Genomic DNA, 17,812 nt, shown 5'->3' on the forward strand with positions numbered 1-17,812 from the left:
TCTGTGCCGCGCAGCTCCGGAGACCCCTTTCGCTTCCCCTGGAGAGAACAATGGAGGGAGAGGCCCAGAGCCTACACACGAGGCTTGTGAAAATCAATCTGGACAAATCAATGTGTCCATCTGCTTTCATTTACTATAAAAACGGAATAGAGTTCAAATGTGTCATTGGCTCCGACAGACCTGGTGGGATGAGGGTTTTGGCTGGAAGGTAGAATGCTGGGTCTCTGTCCCGTTTGGTGGGATGAGGGGACAGCTCTTCCCTGCAGCGCGACATTTCCTCCCACACCCCGGCTTGGGGGCCACGTTTGGAAGCATGAGCAGGGAGGGCAGGAGCTCTGCTCTCTCTGAAGGACAACCCTGGTCCTCTCTGACAGGGCTAGTCGACGCCTCCCGTGGCACCAGCCGGCCTTGAGCCCTCCTCGGCTCCCAGGGATAAGTGAAGAGACATCTCCACTTACCCAAAATGTCCAGGGCAGACCCAGGTCCTGCTCAGCGGGGTTTAGAAGTGACTCTGGTCTCGGGAGGTTGTAAACCCTGAGCGCCACTAGCTCTAGTCTGCTCTAAATATCCTTCCTCCTTCCTGAAGCCCGGGGCTCAGCCCACTCAATAGTTCTGGGGTCCCCCACCAGCCTGGAGGCCGGCGAGGTGCAGTGAGGGCACAGCCCCAGCCCTAGCAGCATCCCAAGACACGGCTCTTTCTCCTACCCTGATTGTCACAGGGACTCAGAATGGGTGACAAAGGGGAGGTGAGGCAGCGCAGGGGGCTCAGCATGGCTCTGCGCTTCCTGAAGGCCTCCCGGAGCCGCCTCGGTGCTCCTCCTCATGCCCGAGGCCGGATCTGGGGACAAGTGACCACTGCAGAGGTGGGGACTGGGTCTTCTCTTGGGCAGATATGGTGGCCAGTTTATGAGTGTTTCCAACAGATGCACAGGTGTGCACGCACACACACACACACACACACACACACACACACAAACTCTACATCCCTTTCCTCGCCTATCTGTCCACACTACCAACGCTGAGTTTCACTTTCTTTCCGTATAGGCTTCACGCACAAATAAAGACTACCCTCTGCTCTTCTGCGGGTTAGCAAATGATGGTAAGAGCATGAACTTTGGAGTGAGACCTCCCATCCCAGTCCTACTGCTTCCTTAAAATCCCCTGGGCCTCAATTTCTCCATCTGTAAAGTGGGGACACTAATGCTACTTGTTTCTCAGGGTTAGTGGGAGGATTTTCAGGATGACATTCGACATTTCTACAGGCTCCCTGGGGGCTGGGTCTTGACCTCGCCAGGGGGAAAAAGACAAGAGTTTGAAATGATACAAGGGAAGGCTATGGAGAGAAGCTGTTGCAGCTGCACCAAAGGTACACACACACGTGAGACAGAGCGTGTGCACGGAGTGGGGCTTGTCCTGGGGCCTGGCGAACAGGGGCAGGTGAGCTGGTCAGGAGAGGACACTGAGAACCTGCTCTGCCGCTCACGGCCTGACTGTCGTCCTTGTGAAACACACATCTGACCACGACAGCTCCAGGCCGAAAGCAAAAACCCCGAGGGCCGGCTCCGGCCTCCTGCGCTGGCCTCGTGCGCTCCATCGCCACCTGGCACTTGGAACAGCAGCGACACAGAATCGCGTGCTGGGCCTTGCCACTCTTGTCACCCCTGAATGTCCTTCTTCCTATAGTCAGGCGCTCTGCCTGGTGTGTATGTGTGTGTGTGTGTATGTGTGTGTGTGTGTGTGTGTGTGTGTGTGTGTGTGTCTAAACCCCATTTCTGTGCTCAGCCTGTTCTCTTGCTCCTACTTCTTTGCGGCTCCCCTCGTCCGGCCGTGGGCTTCCTCAGGACAGAGACCCTTCTCATCTAGTGTTGCCTGCGAGAGGGGCTCCGCTGTTTGCGGAGCGAAGAGGACTGAATGACTTGGTTTCCCCACGTCTGTCCTGGGGCTCCAGGTGAGGGTGTTTACACTGGGTTGTGGCCGGGGGTTGGGGCAGGGGGCTCACGGGGGCTAGAGTGGTGAACATGAGACCGGCCCCAGGATGGAGGTGGGCAGGAGTCCAGCCTGAGCCCCCAGGTCTGCGGGTCCCGGGACGGCAGAGAAGAGTGGGTCACCTGCGCTGACAGTGCTCACTGAGGCCATGATGGAAGGAAGAACCAGGACACAGACCGTCCCTCCTCCCTCTGGCTCTCCAGTGCAGCTGCCGGAGAGGGAAGCTCCTGCCTCGGGTTCAGCAGGCAGGGCCCCGCCTCTCCCGCCGGGCCTTTCTGGCCACAGCTCACCGAACCCGGGGTCCCAGCCCAAAATGACAGGGGAACGACACCGGCTGCTCCCTGACTACTGAGGGGGTGAACTTCTCCAGGATGTTACATGGCCCAGAAAGGAAATCAGCTTTCTGCAGACTCTGCTCCCCTCCCCACAGCAGGAATTTCTTTGCAGCTACGGGCAGAAAGAGTGACGGATGCCAAGCTTAAGAAAGGGGAACTAAAATTTAAAATGGCCGCGAATTAACATTGTGACCTTCTGCCACAGGGGCGCCTCTGGGCTCAGCTTTGGCCTTCCCTCCTCCTTGAGTGACCCTCCTCTACGCTGAAGGGGTCTCCCCAGACCTCAGGCCTCTCTGCATTCAGGCCTATCATCTGTCTGTTGCCTGGCAGGCATCTGTCCCAGGGCACCCTTCAGACATGAAAACCTGCCACCCAGACATTCATTTCACCCCTCACCCCCAGCCCTGCCCTGACACTGGTCCTTGGACCTGCCTTGCACCCCATGACCTCACCATTCTCGCGTCCCGGGTGTTGCACATGGGAAACCTCTGCAGGGCTGGCCGTGCCCCTCCCCTTTCTGCCACCCTGGAATGCTGGATCTGGAAGGAAACCTGGATGTCATTGGCACCAACCTCCTGCTTTACAGATGAGAAAACTTGAGGCCTACAAGAGAGGATGTGACTTGCCTGGGGTCGTAGGACAAGTGGCAGAGTCAGGTGTGGAACCCAGGTCTCTTAGCTGCCGGGGGGCAGTGCCCTCTCCCTTTCAGAGACTGCCTCTTAGTTCCAGCGCCCACCATTTCTGGTTAGGGCCACTGAGGTACATCCTACAGTTCTTTCACCTTCAGGTGGACATCCCTTTCCCACAGCTCTGGATGCCCCCACAACCTCAGACCAAGCCCAGGGCTCTAGCCCAGGGGTCGGGCTTGCCCATTCATCTAACCCCAGCTCACATCCATCTCTGGGAACGCTACCTTCCCCTCCACACTGCTTATGATGGCCTCTGTCCCAGCTTTTCATTGTAGGCAACCCACGCCTTGTATGGGGCATTCTAGAATATTCCTTATATTCTAGAACATTCCAGGCAACCCACCCCTTGCCTGGAATGTTCTTCCTCCTTCCTTTTTGGCCTAAGAAGCCTTCACTACTTGGGGTTCCCACCAAGTGGTGTCCTCTGTTGTGCACGAGAGTTTGGCTTTACGCGTAAGGTCTCTAAAGACAGTCAAATGGCTCCTGTGCTCCTCTTGCCCACCTCTCTAGCCCAGGCCTGGGCCATCACTTAGTACCAACCTGCCCCTGCATCCTGCCCGCTCTGTGCTCTCCAGCTGGTCTGTAGCAGGGACCAAGGCCCTAGGATGCTGGTCACTGCCAATATCAGAACTTGCCAAGAGTGGCAGCACAAAGACCTCCCTTGGCCCGAAGAAGCCACTGGACGTGCCCCTTTACCCCAGAGCTCATGCCCCTGACCCCTGTGCTTGGACACAGAGAACCCAAGCACTGGGGGCGGGAGACCCAAGCTGTCCATGAGACTGGAAGTCACAAAGAGCCTGCCCCTTCCTGCATGGCTGGGGCCAGCGCGGCTGGGTGGGGCTTGCACGCCGGGCAGCTCAGCTCTAAGTGAAAGGACACAACAGATTGGAAAGGAGATGCCAGCCAGTGTGCCATCCTGAAACAAAACACAGTCACTCTGGGGTTAGTTGGCAAGTCCAAACACAGCATTGGGAAGCAAGCAGAGGTCCTGTCCTCCCACTCTGAGCCCAGTCCCGGCTCAGCGTCCGCCCCGGAGAGGCTGCAAGGCAAAATGAGCAGCGGCATTAATCTGCGGATGGTGAGAGAAACAGGAGCGTTACCCTGGGCCGGCCCCCTCGGCTGCTCTCCCTCACTAAGGAGCTAGAAGGTGGCCCCTGACTTTCTTGCGAGGGTATGAAGCAGACAAAAAAAAAAAAAAAAAAAAAAAAATCAACATAATGGAAAAAAAAAAAAAAAAAGATGCTCATGCACCATTAAAACTCATTCAGGTAGAAATAGCCGGGGCAGAGGGCGGAGGGGAAGGAGCAAAGGCTGAGAGAGACCGTGTTTAGGACACACCTGGTCTGTGCTCAGACAACGCCGGTTTAGGCTCCGTGTACAAGTATCAAGGCATGCAGCGTGAATGCGGATTTGGCTACAAGTCTCTTCTCCCCAACTCAAGCTGTGGAAAAGCGGCACCGTGGGCGCCTTGTGCTCCTCAGCGGGGGACAGCCTGGTCGATGTGCTTTCCTGGCATTAAGGTCACTATCGACAGCAGCGATGATGGTGCCTGGGCCCCTGTGCTGAACCAGTGGGGACAGTGTGCAGGGGTCCCTTTAAATGGAGTCCGCAGTCCTCCTCATCTCAGGGAGGGCTTGTGAGCCACTGAGAACTCGGGATCCTCCTCGGGGCAGGGCGGTGGGGGGGGGGGTTGTCTACGGCTGGCAGAGGCCCCTGGTGACTAGCAAAGCTGCGTGGGGCGGGCTGGGGGCTGTGGCTGCTCTGGGGCTGTATGTGAGAAAGGGCACTCGGGGGTGGGGAGGGGGGGTGAGGAGAGATGGCTACTGGCTCTGTGACAGGGAGTCACGCTTCAGGAACCTGCAAGAGAGGGGAGGAGAAAAGCGACACAAAAGCGTCCTACAAAGGAACAGACCCGACCACAGCTGGAAGGAAGGCAAACCTTTGAATCAGGTCCTTGAAATACAAGCTGCAGGAAGCTAGAACATTTTGGTGGACTTCAAACTCTCTGCCTTCAACAACAATTTTCAGGTCTGTAAACGCTTTCGCTCTGCGCTGCTGGTTCAATTCCTTCAACATTTCTGCAGAACAGAGAAGACAGACAGGGCCAGGTTCCCATTAAGAGTTTTTTTTTTTTTTTTTCTTAATTAAAAATTTTTCTTTCAAGAAGTAGAGAAATCGGAAAATACTTGATACTGTTTCTTGGCAAGACTGGCTCAACACTGACAGTCAAAAGAAGTCACAAACAATATGTGTCAACAAGCAGCAACTGGGAGGGGCTACAGAACCAAAGGAATGACAACTTCCCAAAAGCAAAAACAAAACAAAACAAAACAAAAAAACCCAAAACCAACCGAACGAACAAACAAACAAAAAACCCCAAACCAAAACAATACAATACCAAAAATATATATATCAAACCCAGAAATTGAAAGGCTGGGGAAAAAGGTTCCCATACTGACAATTGGAAACACAGAGAATACATTATCACAGACAACTGAAACTGTCGTATAACTACAGAACGAGTTCTCCAAATGCCAATGAGTGCTGATGCATTGGATGCCAAGTAAAGCATGGCATTGTGATGCAAGATGGGCTGGATATGGATCAAAGGAATAAAAACCACAGAACCTGCAAAAACAGCATCCCTTATGTTAGACACTCAAGCCATGGCACGGGGTGAGCTTTTCTCCCTCGAAGGAAGGAGGGGGTGGAATGGGGGTCTGCCAAGCACTTCTTCCGTGCGCACTCTGGGACTGCCGGGGAAGGCTGGCAGGAAGTGGGGGCTGGGCGCACCTCCTCCCATTTCCTTGGGTCATTCTCTCCAGACTCCCCCCTTCAGCGGAGGCTTCAGCACGGGAGAGCCTGGCTTGCAGCCCCCAGCAGTTCCCAGAAAGTGGCCTCCGGAGCCTTTCCCACCCTGATGAACACCTACCTTTGCCTGGTGTCTTGGCCACCTGGGGCTGGCCCAGAGAGTGCCCCATGCCCGTGGGCTCCGAACCTGGGGATGTCTCCCAGACCCTCCTCAAAGCTCAGAACGGGGAAGGAGGAGAGCCTGCCAGGTACCCGGATTCGCTGATACCAACTCTCATTTTTGAAAGTTAGGGCCTTCGGATGACCAATGTTCCCACTAGCCTTGCCTTACCTGCCTGCCCCCTGGGGTCCTTAGCTGCTGGTTGCTGGGCATCAGAGGCCCAGATTCTTGGCCAGAATGACCAGTTGTCAGGCAGGGTTATGTCCTTTGGCAGGTGAGTAGGAAAGGGGTTCTGCAGAACTGAGCCCTGCTTCCAAGTCCCCCACCATCTCCTGAGCCCTCTGGGTCAATGCTGCCCCCAGGCTGGTGTTCTAGAATCATCCTCCAGCATGCTCTGCTCCAGCCTGACTCTCATCTCTGTCCACATGGGCTGACATCAGCTGCCTCTCAAGACTCCCTTCTGAGCCCCGCCCTGCGTCTGACAGCTGTGCGTCCTCGGACAAGCCCCTGTGCTCTCTGAGCCTCTGTCTGTACGTCAGCAGAATGAAGCTGGAGGCTCCCGCTCTATTCGCAGAGCCTGGTGAAAATCCCCGAGCTCGGGCTCAGGCAGGGGACTGTGGGCTTGGGGGCTGTGAGGTCAGGTAGGTCCTTCTTGGCAAGGACATCCCGGGCTCTGGTTCTGCTGAAGACCAAGGCACACACAGAGAGAGAGAGAGAGAGGTCTGACCACTGACCACACCACCAAGCCTACATCAGGCCGGGCACCTGCGGGGGAGTAGTGGGGGCGCTGGCTGGGGCCTCGAGAAAGCTCCCCGCGGGTGTGCTCTGACCTGGACGAGGGAGACCAGCAGCGCCTGAAGCACCAGGTGGAGGGTGTGGAGGGAGCCTGTGGGGCAGACAGGGAGCAAAGCAACGGTGGGGCGGCAGGCGGGGTCAGACGTCAAGAGCCTTGGAAGGGGGCTCCGGTGAGTCGTGTGAGCACCAGGGAACCATGGGATTCTGTTCAGGGGAGCGACAGGTTTGGACCCGGGTGCCAAACGAATGACTCTGGCAGCCCCCTTTAGGGGTGGGACCGGGAGGAACCAGGTAGGCTGGAGGCTGGAGGCCAGGAAGGAGGTGGGGGAGCGCTGGGCCTCAGAGCCAGGCTTGGGGGAGAACATGAACTCTGCCTCCTATCAGCTGTGTGACCCGGGGAAAGTGTCCCTGAAGCCTCAGTTTCTCCTTTGTTGAAGTTAAATGAGCTAGCCCATGGTAAACTGTTCCGTGGGCCTCGATGGGTGGCAGGCACGATGTCATTGTCAATGGTGGTGACAGCTCCATGATCTATGTGGGGAGGGACAAAGGCCTGAAGGGCAGTGGTGACGGAGGACAGAGAAAGACAAGTACTTAGGCTGGGAAACTACGGTCCTTTGTGCTGGAAGGAACAGGGAAGCCGGCAGGTACGAGGACCACCTGCGGGAGATGGCAGGAAGGGAGGGGGTGCTGAGTTCAATTTGAGGTTGGGGTTCAGGCCTATGAGATGTGTCGGGGAGAGGGGCAGGAGGCGGGACGCGTCTGGGGCCCGGGCAGGAAGCGAGGCCGTGGAACCTGCAACCTAAGCCCTTGGCTCAGGCAGGGGCACAACGCGGTCGGGGAGCCCGCAGGCTCGGGTGGGTTCCGGCTGAACCGCTCGCTACGCTCACAGAGCGGCTCCAAGAAGAGCCACCACCTGAATTCATTCCCGAAACAGGAGCCAGGTGGTGATGTCAGCTTTTTGAGTGAAGTCATGTGGGGGTTAAAGAGTTCTGGGCTGGAGTTCCAAAGACCTGGATCCCGGTTCTCCTTCCAGCTTTGCCACTAATTGGCTGCGTGACCCTGGGCAAGCTGCGCCAGCTTTAGGTCCTCAATCCCTTTGAGCACCGAGAGGCACCTGCCGGGTGCCTCTCAGCTGTCAGGCTGCAGGGAGTGATAGATGCAGCCCCACACGCCTGCTGAGTTAACCAAGCCCTGGGGGCCCGGAAAACACAGTGGTTACAAAATACCACTCCTCCTGGGCCCAAAACATTCTGATTGTTTCTGAAAAGCTCTGACATGCGACCAAGGACCTGGCAAAGATGACACGTGCAGCCCCAGCCCTGCAGCGCTGCCTGCTGCCCTGGGATTCCTGGCCGGATCTAGGAGGTGCTGGGAGATCCAGGTCACCATTGAAACGCAAGCCCTTTCTACTCTCGCTTTGTGGAAATCTGGATTTAATAGCTGGGCAGGATTACTCAGTTTCGGAAAAACTTTTCAATTTATGAAAGTGCTCACCAGGGGATTCCTTTTCACAGCAGGGACCCAAGTGCATTCAAAGTTTCGATCAGGCGGTGTGCGCCTATTGCTGCCGGCTGAGCGCCCAGCTGGCGGGAGCCCGTGTTTTGGGACAGCACGACCCAGGATCCACGGGAGGAAGCCAGCCCTGGCTCCAGGCACAAGCCGCCCTCCTGCCTAGCCCGTTGTCTTGGTTGAGGACAATCACTTAATGTGCGAGGGGCTCGGAGGAACGTGGGGTCCTGGGGAAGCTTTCCAACCAGCCGTGCTATGCCCAGTGTGAAGGCATCAGGGCAGAGCCCGGCAGGGGTTGGACCTTCGGGGTAGACCCCAGCACCCGGCAGAATCTGACTGTTTCAGGCTTGGGGAGGAGGGGGAAAGTCCTGACCTAGGGTCCTTCCTTTTTGGCTGACATCGGGGAACTATTTTCTGGCCTCCCAGATTTTGGGTGGGATGCCCCACCTGGGTCCATAGGACGCCTCGCCTTCACCTGGTCACAGAGTGGCTGCCCTTTGCCCTTGGCCTTGCCCTTCAGTGGGGAACTCTCACAGGTCCAGGTCACTGGATCTCCCCCTCTGATTCCTCTCCTCCCCACACCAAGCCCACCTCCTTTACTGCCTAGAAATCTCTGCTGTCTATTCTCTCCTGGCCTCAGGAACAACTGGGCTCTGTCTGAGCCACAGACGTCTGGCTCTTTCCGGCCCTAAGCCCCCCAGCAACCTGGCAACCCTTCCCGGATTAAATAAACCCTTCAAGGCTGAGCAGGGGGAGCAAGGCTCCTCTACGCCCCGCTGAAGCCTCTCTGTACCCCAGGCATGACCCCTCCCAGCCCTCACCCTTCTCCCTGCCCCAATCTCTCTTCTTTCCTTTTTCTTCTGGCGAATTACCATTTTGTCCTGTAATCCAGTTAAGGTGTTACTGGGTCCCAAGCCTCTGCCTCCTTCCCCTCCTCCTCCCCCAGCCATTCACCCTCCTCCGTGCTCCCACAGCATCCGGTGCTTACGTCTTCAGAGCACACCCTGCGCATTGTAATTACTGATTTACATGTCTGTCTCTTGCACGTGACTGTGATTTATTTATATTTTTATGCGAAACATCTAGCACAGGGCCTGGCATATATACAGCTGGTCTGGTAGACGACAAAAATTCTTTGTCTCCCCTCCCACTAAGGGGTGAAGTTCTTTTCCCCACCCTCTGAGTCTTCATTGCCCTTGTGACTTGCTTTGCCATGGAATGGGGTTGAAAGGACATTGTGTGAGTGTGAGCCACAGCCTCAAGAAAACTTGCTAGCTTCAGCTCACACTCTTGGACTCCTGCCCCTACTACCCTATGAACAAGCCCGAGCGACTCTTTTGGAGGATAATAGGCCACGTGGAGCAGAGATGAGTCGTTCACACTGGCCAACCCTCACAATATCAGCTAAGCCTGACCTAGAACAGCTGAGCCCAGCCCCAAGGGCAGATGAGAATCATAATCCAGATCAGTGGTGGTTGACCTAAGCCACTAAATCTTGGAATTTTTTGTTACGCACCAAGAGCTAACTGATACAGAAAGCATGAATAACTGATAGGGCTCAAGTGCTTGTGAAACTTCCCCTCCATTGGGGTCTCCTTCTCGGGTAGTGTTTAAGTTAATTCTTTTTTTTTTTTTAATTGCAATAAAATTTAGCATCATAAATGGTTTTAGGCATATGGTTCGGTAGCATTAAGCACATTTACAGCGTTGTGCGGTCAGTCCCTGGAATACTTCATCTTACAAAACTGCAACTCCGTTCCCATTAGACAGCGGCTTCCCATCCCCTCCTCCCCAGCTCTTGGCCATGACCCTTCTACTTTCCGTCTCTATGAACCTGTCCGCTCTGGATACCTTGTGCATGTGGAATCGTGCAGTATTTGTCTTCTTGGGGCAAGCTTACTTAACTTACTAAAACGCCCTCAAGGTTCACCCGTATTGGAGCATGGGTCAGAAATCCCTCCGCTTCTAAAGCTCGATGCAATTCTTTTATATGAATGCATCACAGTTCCTGTGCTTGTTCGGTTGTGAATGGACGCCCGGCTTGCTTCCAGCTTTGGGCGACTGTGAACCGTGCCGCTGTGACGCCCAATTCTTGACACTCAGTGGCGGATGTCTCTAACTGTGTCGGCTCAGTCCCCGCTGTGAGCGGCGGGGTAGCCTGGCTCTGCGGACCCAGCACCAAGCGGCTTCAGAGAGAAAGAGGACACTGGGGAGGGTCGGCCTGGACCTGGATGCTTTGTTTAGAGAAGAGGGAGGCCACAAACAGAACCAAGCCTGGAGATGACATCGCAGCCCAACTTCTGAATATTTTTCACCAAACGACACGAGTTATTTGTCAGAGACTAATGGGCTCATTCCAGCTGGACTAGAAGGGCTGTCTGAGTTGGTAATAAAGAGGAAGAGATGTCAAATATTAAAAGGCAACGCATTTCAGTGGCTTTGCAGCAGAGAAGTCCATTAAATCAGAGCCCCGAGAAAGGTTGTATAGCTGAATAATTTTTTCCAGAGCTCAAGAAAGAACCCAGCTAGGTGACAAATGCTCCTGATTCCAGTGGTATTTATGACACATATTTGATAAAGGACTTGAAAAAATTATAAACTCAGAGCAGTTGTGAAATATAGTGAGAAAGCCCAGCAACGACTGTGTCATGCCTGCCCAGAGGATAATTCATCCAGGAGTGGAGGAGCCTGGTGTGTGCAGACACTGTGGGGACTAATGGCGACTTTGCACAAACAGAGCTTCCTGCTGCCGTGGCTGGGTCAGGCCATAGACGGTCAGGGACAGGCTCCAAAGCTGAATGTCACCCTTCTTCCTCTCCTGCCCGTGACTGATCAGATAGACACATCCCCTTTCCCAGAGAACAGCTCAGAATTGACCTGGAGTTTCTTCTAGGTGAGGCAGGATAAAACCGCCTGTGGACCACCTGCCCAGCCTGAGTTGGAGGGATGGTCCTCTATTGGGAAGTCATACCTGCCCCAGGCCAGGGCCTGACAGTCTCACACAGGCAAGCACTCCCTGGAAATGTGTCCTTCTAGAGAAAGAAAGCATGAAAGACTCAGATGTATTGCCTGACTTAGAGTTTTAGTGAGGAGACCTTCTGGTTGTCCTGTTGCCCAAATGGAAATTCCTACTATTTATTGGAAAGGGAAAAAGCCCTAGGGACAGTCACCACCACTCATTAGCCTGCCATTTCCAAGGTGTCTAATGCTGGGTGACAAGACCTATTTCTCAGGCAGTAAAATTTGGCACAGAAGGGCCTTTCTGTCCCTACAGCCCCTGTCCCAGGGCTACACACTAGGGCATGCTTGATATGCATTTTCTGGGCAGAACTGAGGGTTACCTTCCAGTGGGAACATTCTCAGGCCCTCCAAGGTGATAAAGAAGTCATGAAAATTTTTCTCCTTAAAATTTTTAAAAATTCTCATAAAACTGCAAAGGTGGGGGCAGACCACTGGATGGGCAGGGAAGGCCAGTGGGCAAACCCTGAAGCTGTGGTCAGAGGGAAGGACCCCAGCTAGGTGGACAATGGCTGCTGTTAGTCCTTCCTGCCCCTAGAAAAGTTGCCTCCACCTGGCTGCTTCCCCTGCTTTGAGGATGAAGGCTGAGTTCGCCCTCTGAACAGGAGAGGATGGAAATGTCATGGGGGCCAGGGCTAGAAGACCTGGTAGCAAGTCTGGGGCTTACGAGAGCTGGCAGTGTGTAGACAGCATGCAGGAGCTGGAATGCAGGCTGACACGCCACAGCCAAGGTCGGGGGATATGCAGTGAATTAAGCATCCCGGCAAGTCAGCTCAGGACACTGAAGAGCTCTGTGGGGATCAGAAGCCTGAAGGTGGTCTCTGCAAGTGCAAGGGAGGCCACAGAGATGGACTGGAAGCCCCTAGGAGGTCAGGGGTCTGGAGGGAAGGTGGCCAGACAGTCCCTCTATGAGGCAGGAGACAACTCCAGGAGCCAGAACTTGGCACTAGGGAGGTGGGTACTCTGAGGGCCCTTGTTCCTCAGGACCAGGGGAGGATAAGACTCATGTTTGGCCCCAGGGAAAGAGCTGAATCTGTTGTCTGGGGTGGGGATGGGGAGCTCGCCTCTTCCCCTGGGCCTCTGTGAAACTGTCTTGTGCCTCTAGCATGTTTAGACATACTGCTTCTCTTCCACTGGAGGGTAGATTTGTGGAAGGTGGGCAGTGGTTCTCAGCTAGAGGGACTAGAGAGTCCAGAGGCCGGGCCACAGTTAGGCTACGTGAGAGGACCAGTTTCAGCACCTTGGAGAGCTCTAAGCATGCAGGGGTCTTGGCAGAGAGTGGGAAGGGCTCTAGAATGGCTGGGGGTACTAAGTCCCCAGCTGAGTAAGGCTGAGGTATGGACAGCCCCGTTCAGAGGTAGACTGGGAGCTTCAGATGCCTTCTGTCTGTCTGACCCACTTGTTTCCTCATTAAACAGGTGGGCTGGCCTTGGGGGTGTGTTGGGGGTCCATTTGCAGACCCGAGGAGCTTCTGATTTACCAGGAAACACACGAAATGACTGTAGTGCCAAGTGAGGGGAGTTTTGCGGGGCAAGTGCTGGGTAGAGGAGGCTCACAGAAGCGACTGCTGGCTGGGTTGGTTGAGCAGAGGGAGGCTTGGGTGGGGAGACAGTGAAGAAAACACTGGAAAGATGTGTAGCAGCTCACCAGGTGGGCTGGAGGGGCCAGGTGTGAACCATATGCATATGTGCGTACGTGTGTGTGTGTGTGTGTGTGTGTGTGTGTGTGTTGGAGTGTGTAGTGTATGGAAGCATGTGGGCACGACCATATGGTATGTGTGAACATGTGGTTGTGTATGAGCCTGTGTGTACATGTGCAAGCATATGTGTGTGTGTGGGGAGGGTATAAGACGCAGGCCCATATTACACTGTGAAAGAAAACAAACCCAGTGTGGTCTTTAACCCACGGGAAACTGGGGGCCATTGGTGAATTTTATGAGATAGGGTGAGAGAGTCAAGTTTGTCTCTTCCACTCAAAAGATCGGCTCAGAATCAACGATCAATGGCTCACCCCCATGTACCCCACACTCTGCCCCCATCCCTGGCCTTCCACACCATCAGATACTTCCTTTCTGCTATTCCAACCCATTCTGATGCCCCTCCTCTGAATTTCCAGGTACAAGGTACTGGGCCCAGAGCTGGGGTCGGGTTGGGAGCTGCGGCAGAGGGAGCAGTAGTCCCAGGGGAAGGGGCAGCTCAGTGGGGACACCGACTTACATCAGTGGGGTCAGTGGTGGTACTGATGGCCTTCTGAGGAGGGAGAGATGGGGGGTCTGGGGAGGGGGGGTTGGAGTGGGATGATCAGGAAGTGCAGGGGGTGTCACGGGTGGAGAACCAAATGCACATAACAAGACGTATTCTTAATTTACTAGTTCACAGCCTAATACACATTTACTGAGGGCCTACTATGTGTCAGGACCTGGACTATGAATTCGAAACCAGTTTTCATCCTCAAGGCGCTCATAGTCAGATGGAAGAGGTAGATGCTGCCTCGGACTAAGGTCAGCTGGGTTTCTTGGCACTGGAACAACCTTCTATGGTGAGAATTCCAAGGTGGACAGGAAACTGGGCCCTGTGGAGTGAGTTTGGTGGGGAAGCCTCCTGGCAGCTGGCACGTCGCCACAAGACCTGGCTCAGCTGATCCCAGGATGTCCTGTGGGGACGCAGAGCCAGCCGTTGATGACTACAGTGAATGTGGTGAACCAGCCCAGCGGGCAGCTCAGGGGTGCTCGAGCAACCCCGGGGGGTGTGCGGTTGGGGGCGGGGGGATGGTGCCAGTGGGTACTGGCCCTGACATGGATCTGCCCATGCTGCCCCATCCCCAGCCTCAGATCAGTTCCTGCTCTCCTGAACTCTCAGAGCGGCAGTTTGTGGTTGGTGTCACGTGACCTGAGTGGCACCAACATGGCCACATGTGTTACACTGTCATACACAGGCTGATAAACACCCCTTGCTGCAGAGCCCGCCTGGGCTACTGGGGGAGCACATGGAGCAAGTGGAGGAGGGAAGGCCCATGGGGGTGGGGGACTTGGCCGTGTCTTGGGAGGGGGGTGGGGCTTGTTAATGATGGACAGAAGGCATTTTGGTTAGCAGAGTGCCTGTGCAAAGGCCCACGTCGCACATCGGCACACAGGCCGCGTGAGCAGTGGGCAGCTGAGTATGGCTGGAGTGGGGAGGGGGGCGGGGGCTCTGCGGCTGGAGTGCCCACAAAGGTCCCTGTGACCGGCTTGTGTTAGGAACTGTAGAGTGTGGGCCTGGGAGGAAAACTGGGAAAAGTCACCCAGATCACCTGGGGTGGGTTGGGGGGAGGGCACATATCTGGAGAAAGCTAGACCCTGTCCCGAGGAACTGCTGCTGACTGGGGGGTGGGCGGTGAGTATGAGGCCTGGCCTTTAGCCTGGAAGACAGTGGAAGGCGCCCTGAGCTCTGATGGGGAAGCAGGACCCCAGGTCTTCGAGAGCCCATGCAGGGCTGGGGCCGAGGGAAGGATTTTCTGAGTGCGGCCCCCTTCTTTAGCCCACCTCCCTGCTGGGCCTGGGACATGGCATCCAGGAAGCAGGTGCTGGCTGCTGCCTCTCTTCCCTTCAGCATCGTGCATGTGCCCCTCAAACTGATGGGTCCCCACGCTTTGCCTCGTGGGCTGTGAGTACAGAGGCCTTTCTACGAGGAGCAGCCACCAGCCTGTGGTCTATCCTTGGCTGTTACCATTTTGTAGCTTTCTATTTTACTACTCACTATTTTAGGGGCAAGACGTCAGATTTCCAAATACGTATGAGGATCTGTAGCTGGCCCCTGCCAGAACAGAATAAAACTGTGTGCTGCGTGGAACAGTGCCAAATGTGCTCCCAGATAGGGATAAACTCTAGATGTCTTTGCCCGGAAGACAGAGCTCAGCGAAGGCAGCTGGGGGACTGTTGCCACCACACCGTGGAACCCAGCCTAGCCCCCCAGGTGGAGAGGATGGGGCTCTAGGTGCAGAGTCTGAAAATTCGTCATCCTGTGCCTCTGCTTTCATCATCCAGGGTAAAAGTGGGGAGTGCCTGCTACCCTCATTTCCTGGACAGCGGGCAGCGGGGGGCAGAGGAGGCCCAGAGGGAGCCCTGCTTCCCTGCCTCAGTGCCCTGGATTCCCAGAGGGGCTGGATCTTCGCCCTCGACTAGCCGAAACAACCACCCCATCCTCTTTCCATCCAGAGGTCCTGGCCGACCTGCCTCCCACCTGGGTTCCTGCAGAGCCTGGGCGAGACAGTTGTGTGTGTGGGTAGCAAAGGGGCTGGCTGGGGAAGAGGCCGAGTGAGGGGCCCCAGAGCTTCCTCACCCATCATTCTAGACCCAGGGATATAGAAGAGCAACAAGGACCCAGAGGAGGAAATGATATCTCAAATAAAGGGCGAGAATCCCAACAACTAGACACCATCTCAAAGCCTCAATTCTCATGAGCAATGTTCCACAGAACCTTGCTTTGTTGCAAGCATCCTGAAGACGTAAGCCTTAAAGGTCCAGCCGAAGAGGACGTTCGTAAAGTCAGCACCTGCCCCAGGAAGGGAGAGGATGACACAGAGAAGGGCTGGCGGGAGGTGCTGGAGAGGAGAAGACAGGGCGGGGGGAGGGCAGGCAGGAGAGAGATACAAGAAGTGGGGGAGACATGGCCCTCCCCGACCTGCTTTGGCAAAAGCCAGTGTTTCCCGAGACTCCGGAGAGTGCAGTCCCAGCAAATAAATCAATAGTTTTAAAGGATTTGCAAGAATTAGTGAACCAGAGCTGGGAGCACGATCAGTTCAGTTACCCGGGTAAAGAGGGAAATGAAACGGAAAGCCCAGATGCCAGAGGCTAATGGCAACTCTGAACACTTTGAATCACATCGCAGAAGAAGAGAATTCGTGGCCAGAGAGGCCCTGGGGTGAGGATGCAGGGGAGGAGCACGTGAGCAGGGGATGGGGACCCCACTTGTGTCTTCCGGTATGTCTGGGAAGGGGTGTTTCTCCATGGCTGTTTGCCCCTGCGTGTCCATCTGGGTCCAGTTCTCCTGCCGGGCCTGGCCAGGGTCAGGTCTGGGGCAACACCTTGCCTCTTGTCATTTCAGGGGAGACGAAAGCCTGGGATCATTTCATTTTTTTCATACTGCTCATGGTCTTGAAGGATCATGCAAGCAATCACCATGATCATTTTGGGAAAATTAGCAAAAAAGAAGAAAGTGCCATCTGTTCTCCAGGTGACCACGTGTCAGCTTCAGGCCCGGGCAGAGTCAGAGGGTCAGGCCTGCCTGAAAGCCAGCCCAGGTGTCACACCTGCAGAGAAACCCTGGCCGCCACGGAAGAGCCAGCCCTGGGTCCACGGCTGGTCTCCCTGTCATACCGGCTGCCAGGCTCCTTGTGAAGGAGGCACCCTTGGTCCCAGGAGGGACCTGGAAGCGTCAACAGGCGGACTCTTCTGACATCCCTTCTTCCTGTCTCCTGTCTGCCAGCTCAGGCCCCTCCCCTGCTGATCCTGCTCGCCTAGGTCTGTGATCCTTGCCTGGAAATCCTGTCTCCAGTTAGACGAGAGCTCTACTGTGACGGAGAAGCTGCCTTTCATTCTCCCAATGCCCAGAGCCTCACACCGTCTCTGGGGCCCATGGAACTCGTCCTGGGGCAGCCCACAGATACTGCTAGGTGGGTCTGACAAGTTCTGTGATGGCACAGAGTCTGAAGGAGCGCCTACCACCCCCCCCAACCTCCAGCTCCAGGCCCAGGGGTGGGCAATGCTGGACCTGACCTGGGAGCTGTCCTTGCCACCTGTGGGCTGTGGCTCTCCTGCCCAGCTCTGTCTGGCTGATAATGGTGTCCATCTGGTACCATAGTTCCTTTTAGGAACAGAAGCCATCTCCGGGTTCCCTGAATCTTCTAGTATTCTGTGGTGGTCCATGCTGGCTTCCATCTGGGGTTGGCCTGAAACCTCTGGTCAGTGGAGGTGAGGGTCTCAGTGGAATGAGAGGGTCTGGGTGGGTACAGCCCTGGCCTCAGAAAGCTTCGACTGGGGCCTGGGGTAGGCAGAGAGAAGGCTTTCTCCTGCGCAGCTCACCTAGGGCTAGGGAAGGTCTGCGCTGCAAACCGTAGGGCTCCCTGAGGCCCAAGGAATGACCCCATGTGTTCCAGCAAAGGAGGATCAAGGGTAGGAGTGGGCTGGGCCATCCTGACTGCCACCAGAAGCTGCTCTCTCTGCTCCCATCTGCCCCCCGGGAGGTTCTGAAACTGACACTTCCCTCCTTGCTCACCTCTGCAGGCCAAGGTCCAGCTGTGTGCTGTCTCCTGTTAGCAAGACCTGTGTCATCCACCGTGAGCACTGTCTGTTCATGGGGTACGTCTGCACGGCAGCAGGGGACATGGCCTCCCGCCGGGGAGGGGAACATGATAGACTTTGATCATTGCTCACAAGAGCTCTCAGATGCAGAGCCTGGATTTGGCTGGTCTCCGTACCTTAGCACTTGGCATCGAGTCTGGCCCTGATCAGGTTTCAGGTAGAGATCTGAGTG

The 17,812-nt window shown here is 55.5% G+C and overlaps 1 protein-coding gene across 4 annotated transcripts in view; it reads right to left on the reverse strand.

The window, feature by feature from the left end:
* KLHL29 (kelch like family member 29) overlaps nucleotides 1-17,812 on the reverse strand; it is a 298,809-nt gene that overhangs the window by 19,388 nt on the left and 261,609 nt on the right. For all 4 annotated transcript variants that reach the window (XM_032353199.1, XM_032353198.1, XM_032353197.1 and 1 more), the window contains one exon: nucleotides 4,950-5,088. In XM_032353199.1, coding sequence (XP_032209090.1) covers nucleotides 4,950-5,088 — 139 coding nt within the window. The remainder of the gene's footprint in view (nucleotides 1-4,949; nucleotides 5,089-17,812) is intronic.

Source organism: Mustela erminea, chromosome 7 (genome assembly GCF_009829155.1).
Source record: "Mustela erminea isolate mMusErm1 chromosome 7, mMusErm1.Pri, whole genome shotgun sequence".
NCBI lineage: Eukaryota > Metazoa > Chordata > Mammalia > Carnivora > Mustelidae > Mustela > Mustela erminea.